Source organism: Photinus pyralis, unplaced genomic scaffold (genome assembly GCF_008802855.1).
Source record: "Photinus pyralis isolate 1611_PpyrPB1 unplaced genomic scaffold, Ppyr1.3 Ppyr1.4_LG2, whole genome shotgun sequence".
Classification (NCBI taxonomy): domain Eukaryota; kingdom Metazoa; phylum Arthropoda; class Insecta; order Coleoptera; family Lampyridae; genus Photinus; species Photinus pyralis.
This window is the reverse complement of record NW_022170403.1, coordinates 6,934,794-6,942,652: the sequence shown is the minus strand read 5'-3', so window position 1 is coordinate 6,942,652 and position 7,859 is coordinate 6,934,794. Positions and strand designations below refer to the sequence as shown.

At 36.1% G+C, this 7,859-nt stretch overlaps 1 protein-coding gene across 4 annotated transcripts in view; it reads right to left on the bottom strand.

Annotated features, from left to right (window-relative positions):
• Positions 1-758: 758 nt before the first annotated feature.
• The window catches only part of LOC116163395 (proto-oncogene tyrosine-protein kinase ROS), a 106,079-nt gene continuing 98,978 nt past the window's right edge, over positions 759-7,859 (bottom strand). For 3 of the 4 annotated variants that reach the window (XM_031477289.1, XM_031477291.1, XM_031477292.1), the window contains 11 exons: positions 6,481-7,310; positions 5,793-6,428; positions 5,506-5,742; positions 3,752-3,976; positions 3,520-3,697; positions 2,908-3,019; positions 2,666-2,860; positions 2,188-2,618; positions 1,730-1,881; positions 1,486-1,542; positions 759-1,362 (listed from right to left, as the gene is read on the bottom strand). In XM_031477289.1, the coding sequence (XP_031333149.1) occupies positions 1,025-1,362; positions 1,486-1,542; positions 1,730-1,881; positions 2,188-2,618; positions 2,666-2,860; positions 2,908-3,019; positions 3,520-3,697; positions 3,752-3,976; positions 5,506-5,742; positions 5,793-6,428; positions 6,481-7,310 (3,391 nt within the window). In that variant the 3' untranslated portion in view covers positions 759-1,024. The remainder of the gene's footprint in view (positions 1,363-1,485; positions 1,543-1,729; positions 1,882-2,187; positions 2,619-2,665; positions 2,861-2,907; positions 3,020-3,519; positions 3,698-3,751; positions 3,977-5,505; positions 5,743-5,792; positions 6,429-6,480; positions 7,311-7,859) is intronic. The other variant, XM_031477290.1, reaches the window with a different exon arrangement.

The following is a 7,859-nucleotide window of genomic DNA, read 5'->3' as shown; positions in this document are numbered from 1 at the left end:
GGCTAGGAAGTTAAGGAGGTGGAAATGTGCCTAAATGGAAGGAGGAAAAGCTTGTATGACAATTGGGCACAGTGACCTACAAAACATTAGACAGGAGAGGGCATGTACAGCAGCGGCATGTGGACCATTGCGGAAAAATTATTGTTCCACCCCAGAAAATTTGACGAGTTTAAGAGTGACGCCATATCGTTTCCCACTTTTAAATTGTGAAACATTCCGAAGTCTCTTAGATCAAGTTAGTTCGGACTTCCTACAGTCCAGAATGTATCTAAGGTCCCTGGTACAGTAACTTTTAGACTAAAGGTATATTTGGAGATGAATGCTGCTTCTAATTTTGTAACTTCAGCATCTCTGCACAGGAAACAGTTACCGACATTAAAAGGGCAGATTCCTACACTAAGCTAATCAATCTAAATAAGTTTAAACATCAAATGCACATTAACAACTGGTCAATTTCAAACAAATCAAAATAAAAAATAAATCTTGAAAATTGCAAATAACAACCAAATTCAAGGTTCACCTTACCCTCGGTTACAAGCAACTGAAGGCAACAGCATTTACAATAAAGCGAAGAATTACAATTAAAACTAAGGCAAATGCAAAAGTGATGCTACATTTTACAATGCAATGAATCTGTGTGAACCTCAAACTGCACCTTAAGCAAATCTAACTTAAGACAAATATTTCATTCCAAGTAATGCCCTATATATATTTAAGAACGTTATTGTTTATTTTTAGGTTACAAACAAATTCAATAATTTCTTAAATTAACTTTATTTACATTCTTAAAAATATTTAACAATAAAGACTATGGAAACTTTGGACAGCCTAATACTCATAACTGGCATACACAGTATGTAGCTTCGACATATAAACTTTTGTTTATATTCTGACACATCCTCTGCGGCATATTCATTTGCTTCTTCACTGGTTTAAATAGGTCATCACATTCACGTAACTCAGGTACAAATAGTATAGCTATAAAAGCACTGATCCTCCTCATTCCTTTTTACATCTAAATCATCTATTTCATTTCTGTTTCATTTTCAGGGTTGATATAATGCGTTTTGTTGTCATTGCTATTAACCTTATCATTAACTTTTCTTTCTGTTCCATTACTGTCTGCTATATTATTTTTATACTCATCTTCGTTCTTGTTTAAATCACACTGTTGGTCTTTTTTGGAAACTTCACTTTTGCTACTTCGCATGCTGGACCTAGGAATTTCATAGCCGTCGTTATCATCAGGGCAATTTCCATCATATATAAGTTCCAAATATACAGGAATTTTACCATCATTTTCTTTCAGAAACGGGGTTTTCTCTTTATCTGCATCATCGTCACTTACACCTTTCCATGGCGCTGAAAAAATGAAAGCAATTAGATTTGCAAATAAAACACTTGGAAAAATAAGGTGTGTGCACTACCAACTTTTCTACTGTGTGACCAAAACCAGTGCCTTTATATACAATTAGGTAATGTTACCTGGTTTTATAAGGATTTCGTCTTGAAAATACGCTTGATTAAATACTCCGTCAGACACTGGAAAGATTGTTAGTCTAATTAGCAAGTTTCAGAGAAATTTATAAGAATATTTACAAAATATCATTACTTATTTTTTCCTGTAATGTTAGTGCATTAGTTATTTACAGAATTTAGTTATGACCCATTGGTTTGTGCATATTCAACGATTTTAATTATGGGTGAAATTAAAGTTGTTAAAACTTACATTGAAGAACTGTGCTTATGTATTGACCGTCATGAGCACTTGTTGTGTCATTTGCCATTTTCACGTGCAGATCATCAAGCATTGATAAACAATATTTAAATGTAGGTCGCCTCTCGGGTTCGTAACTCCAACACTTGAGCATTAGTTCATGTCTGAAATAAGAAATTGCTAGTCAGTGGTTGCACGTGATTGTCTTTAATATCATCAGTTTTTTCTGGTAGAATTTAAGAATGTATGTAATTAAAAATCTAATCTGAGCCAAAAATCTTGAAACAGATCTTTGCACGGGAAAGTATGGCAGAAATTGCAAAGAAGTCTGTCCTGATTTTAGGAACGCATGATTAATTCGTTGTAGGTAGCATTGAATCATTGATAGAGAAAAACCTACATATGCAATTAACTCCATTTAGAGACAGACTGTATATTATCCACTATATTATTGATAGAAAATTACTTACAATTTGTCAGGGCAATCCACTGGCTTTCCCAGTCTTCCTCCGCCTTTCACATAGTGTAGCACCTCTAAATTGGTCCTGGCTGGATATGGCTGTTGTCCTAAAGTCATAATTTCCCACAATAATACTCCAAAAGCCCATACGTCCGACTGGCACGTAAAGACGCCGTCCACCAACGATTCAGGGGCCATCCACCGAACCGGAAGTAGTCCCTCGCCTTCTTTTCGGTAATAATCATTTTTGTAAATATCTCGAGTTAAGCCAAAATCGCCAATTTTCACGATGCGCTGACTGGGATCCGTTGAAGACACCAAACAATTTCTACACGCCAAATCTCTGTGCACAAAATGCATTTCTTCCAGATATCGACAACCTTTAGCTACATCAACACACATCTTTAGCAATTCCTTCAATGTGAGAGATGGTGTATTTGTCTACAAAAAGCCTATCTATTTAACTATTATACATCTTTAAATCTTACCAATGGATTACGTGAGGACCTCAAATACGTTAACAAGTCGCCTCCTTGCATTAGTTCCATGATAATGAATTGGGGATCGTTGTCCAAACATACGCCCAGTAACTGTAGGATATGTTCATGTTTAAAATGCGACATGAGCTGTGCTTCTTGTAAAAATTCACATTTTTCCGTATCTGAAGCTCCCTTACGCAGTGTCTGCAAGATTATATTGTCTGTGAAGATTCGGCAGAAATAAAACTTACCTTAATAGCAACATTTACTTCGGATTCATCGCTGTTTACATTCCTAGCTTTACCTTCAAACACCTCTCCAAAGGCACCACTTCCAAGAAACTTCATTAATTTTATTTGGTCCCTGAAAAGTTTAGGATTATTAATGATATTTCAATGTCTAGCTGTTTAGAATTCTAAATACAAACCACAGAATGATATATTTTATTACACCATGACTGCACAAGACGTTTTACAATTTGAATAGACATGTATACTCTTTACTTACACAACGTTACAGATAAAGGAACACTAATTGACACTGTATTTTAGAAAAAAGATCTACCCTAGAAAATAAGCAATAGGCCGATATGTGAGTCCACTTTGACACCGAGATTCAGTTCTGTTTGTCCAGGAAAACAGGTCGTTTAAACGATTTTCTTAAACGGACTTATTTCGACTAAAGAGAGCTGTGTTTATGGAATAGATCTGATATTTATGAACAGACCTGTTTCTGTTTAACTGACCTGTTGACAGAATCAGTTTCGTTTAACCCAACTGTTTGATAAACTAACCTTGAAATTGGCACAATTGCAGAGCTCAAGGTCAAAGTGGGCTCACCGTTAGGGTTAGATAACTACTTACCTTCGTATGTGCGGCAGCATTGTGATTTCATCAGGATTCAACTGATTTGCAGTATATAGAATGTTTGTATTATGCACCCATCGCCTTGGTAGTTCTCTCAACGTAGCCAACTCAGCATCGGGCCCTCTTGGTATTGCAATCATTTGTTTTTCTTTGCTCTTTGAGCAACACAGTCTACCTACAAATTAAGAATTACTTTGATGTCCAAATGGAATTAAGAAACCTGTCTTACAGCAACAAAAAACGCAAATGACGAGCACAACACAAATAGCAACTGGAATACCGGCTATGATAAATAAACTCACTGGGTCCTGTTTCTCTGCTAATTGTGCAGCTACATTTAAATCGAATTCTGAACTCTCTTCACTTGTGTTACTCCAACCATATGTGTTCAACGCGGAGGCACGAAAGGCGTATCGATAATCATCTTTTAATCCAGTGATGATCCAAAATGTATCTGAAGCAATAATATAAATTGCAGTCTACATGGATGGGCAAAATATAACAATTCAAACATAATAGATACCATGAGCCATAAAGGATTTATTGTGGACAAATTGTGGCTGGAAAGATAAAACTTTCAGCATTTGAACGTATGGTTATTACTCGGGTTATTATTCATAAGTGATAAACAAACGCGAGTTGAAAGTTTACCCTTGTACAGCCATGTTTTTAATTATGAATAACGGCTAGTTTTTTTTTCGAAAAAATGTACTCAAGCCAAATACGTTTTCAGTCATTTAACCAAAATGATTACAAACTGTTGCTTGAAAAGCACCTTCTTTTGGAAAAATCTGCTCGCAAGCAAGAAAGTTTACTGGCGCATGTACAATCTACTTTTTGACGCGTGTTTTCAATTCGCGAAACCTTTTGAACTGATTCTTAGTTTTCATAAGTTTAAAACCAGCCGCCAAATTCTTCACAGAACAGCTTCCTAGCTCAAACCATATAAAAAACCGTTTTTGACAATCTTACATCCTTTATGCCTAATGTTGTAACAGCTGGTAGCTTTAGGATTACCAAATTTTAGTTTTGATTTTACAAAATTGCCGGTACAAGAAAATAAAACGCGTTAACATAAGAACAAGTGTTCAAGCAGATAAGAGTGGAAACGTTACAGTGTTGTCGGTTCTAAAAACCGTCGGCGACAGAGCATGAGGGAGAGATGTGCTATACCTTCACATGCATTAAAAAACATAACTAAAAAGGGTATTTCGTTGCGTCCGTTTCTTGTGTGGGATTTGGCGAGTACATAAGTAAAAATCAGGTGGGAGAGAGGCATTCTTAGCCAAACTTTCGGAGTGAATCTATGCAGGTGGAGCGCGGCATTTTTCGATCGCGTATTGATTCTTAGCGAAACTCGAGGTAAAACTACGTAACGTAAACGCGGTAACTTTTAGACCGCGTAACATGAAATTCTTGCCCATACACAAGGCACAATGTGTATTGTTAAGAGTATCAATGTGTACGCAATTACGAAGCGTCTCTTCCCACTTTTGAGTCAAGAGTTGCACCTTTCGGAAACATTGAGTTTGTGAATTGATGGGTATCGAAAGCCAATTGAGGGTTCAAAATGTTTTGTCGCAACAACATTTTTTTCTCTGCAACCATAACGCAAAAAAGGAAGGCGCCTTAGGCATGCCCTTTCCAATTTTCCTACCACAAGATGGCTCGCTCCTAAGCAAAAGTACGAACACAATTTGATTCTCGATTAAATTTGCTATTTAGGGATTTTGAATATAAAATTAACGACTGTAAAATTAGTTCTTGAAAATTACCAAAATAACAAACACCATCGAAAAGGCTCTCACAAAGCAATGTGTAGAGTGACCAAATAAAATGAATGGAAAGTGACAAGGTATATTCAAAAGTAAAAAAACGTAATTTTTCTTAGATAAACGCGTGTGTCAAAATGTTGGAAATGATTTGTAGTTCCATTCAATTACCATGAAAAATTAATGTGGTAAAAATTAAACAAGGTAATACCTGTCCCATTATACAAAGGAATCCAGTTATCTTCATGCTCATCAACAGAGGGTGCGTTATGGAACCAAGCTGGTCTGTTGGCGCTACGTTTGTTACGATAGTTTGGTATCCTCAAACCTTCTAGTAAATACATCTCGATAGCGGCTCCATTCTCTTTTGAAGGCTCCCACCAAACTTGATATACGTCAGCCTTTATATGTTGAATAATCGGAACACCTGGCGGTGAAGGACGATCGCCTAAAGATGAAAATTGAAACATGTATGATAAGATACAAAACGTAACCTACCCAATGTTTCGAATGTAAAACGAGAATCTGTTGGCCAAATGTAAGGTTGGGAATAGTTCGGGTACCTAATAACCATCCTGAACTTATATTGTGTTTTTGGATGTAAATTTGTAATTCTCATTGTAATTGTGTCGTTCACTATACAAGTAGTATCATTTTCAATGTTAATCCAATCACTGGACATATAATACGCATACTGTAACACATAATGTTTGGCATAGGAATATATTTTCATTTGTATAGAAAGTTCATCCGCAGTACTATTCATTAATGTAATATTTTCTGGTTCTGCATAGGTGGTAATTTTGATACTCTCACTATCACTTGACACTAATTCGATATTACTTTGGTGAGTGATCTTATCTTCAGATTGACTGTATGCCCGTATCCAAACCAAGTATGTTTCATTGGGGGATAATTTGTACAATTGAGCCGAGAAATTGCTTATATTTTTACGTGTTGGATTGGAGACAATTTGTTCCCCTTTTTGTCTAATGCCATTAATGTCTCCAGCAGTTTGCCAATGGATTTCATATGAAACTGACTCTGAGTTCATTTCTCGTGGAGGCGCCCAGCTTACTTCAATAAGTGTAGGGTTCAAAATCGTGGCTGTGACGTTTTCCGGCTTTGATGGAGCTGAAACATACACAATGATCCGTATGTGGATGGCAATTACATTTGTACATACCTCCAACTGATGTTTGAAGTATGACTGGCGGTCCCATATATACATTCGCAGAATGTGTGAAGTAATTCCCTACTCGAACTATGAATACATATTTCGTAAATGATTTGAGGTTTGATATTGTTATTGCTTTTGTGAAGGTGGTTATTTGATTGCACCTTTCAGAATTATCGCAGCTTTCAGAAGTACCCTCATTATATGGTTTGTAAAATATTTTATATTCAATTGTTGGAATAGATACTGTTTGGCAATCGGGATCAAGCTTAATTTCGGGTAATGCTAATGTCAAAGATGTTGAAGTTTTTTTTAGTAATTGAACCGAAACATTGTTGCCAGGTTGTATAGTTAGACATTTACGTGGAGGGTAAGGTTGCATGTGGGTGCCAAATATTAAAATGTTTTGTACATTCATATGTTCCCTGTTAGTAATTGCAGTGTCATTTTTCCTCAGAGAATACACTAACCCTTGGGTTGAATTTGTCCAGTACAATGTTCCAAAATCGGATCTAAGGGTGTTTAAAGGAAAACTGTCCTTGAGCAAACTTTTATGCGCTATAACTTGACAATTACACCCATACTTGTCTGCAGAGATAATATCATATGTGTCAGAGTCGGCAAACACCACTTGTGGGTTGATTTTCAAATTTGAATGATCAATGGCAAACGTTTTTTCGACAACTGGATTTAAAGGACAATTACATAATGGATAATCCACTTCTACATCTCGTTTAATGTAACCATGTGGCGACAAAAATGGTTTAATTTCAGTTCCATTTGTATTACACTGCATTAGATGACTTTGATCGTCGTCCACCTCTACCCAATAGATTTTCCTAAAAGATCAGAGTATTAATATGGCAATTTATATATCCTATCGTAGGTGTATAAGTATCAGCACCACAACACACGCCGTGGCCCGTGCGTAAAAGTACACCAGAGTATAGATATAAAAACAGGAAAGTGCTGAACGGTGCTGGGAACAGAATTAAAAATATCTGCTGTGTAACAGTTTTTGTTGTATGTTATAGAACTATGTGTAAGTATATGCATCAGCGGGATCCAGAAATTAGCTAATAGTAAAAACGGGGAGAATATTATTCCACATAGGTATATGATACAATGAAATGCTGTTTTTTGCCCCAATAATTATACTGCTCTCCAGCAACTACATAACATTCAATTCTCCAAAATAACTCATAATCTTAGTTCGTAAAACCTAAGGTATGCACTTACTCAAGCTTCCGAATTTAACACTACTTTACGACCTAACATACTTCACTGCGACTCCCCGCAACTTCACATTAATAAGATACCTCAGTTAATAAATATTCAATTATTCCTTCTTCATAACTGAAATTAACTACAACTAGGACTGCGAGATA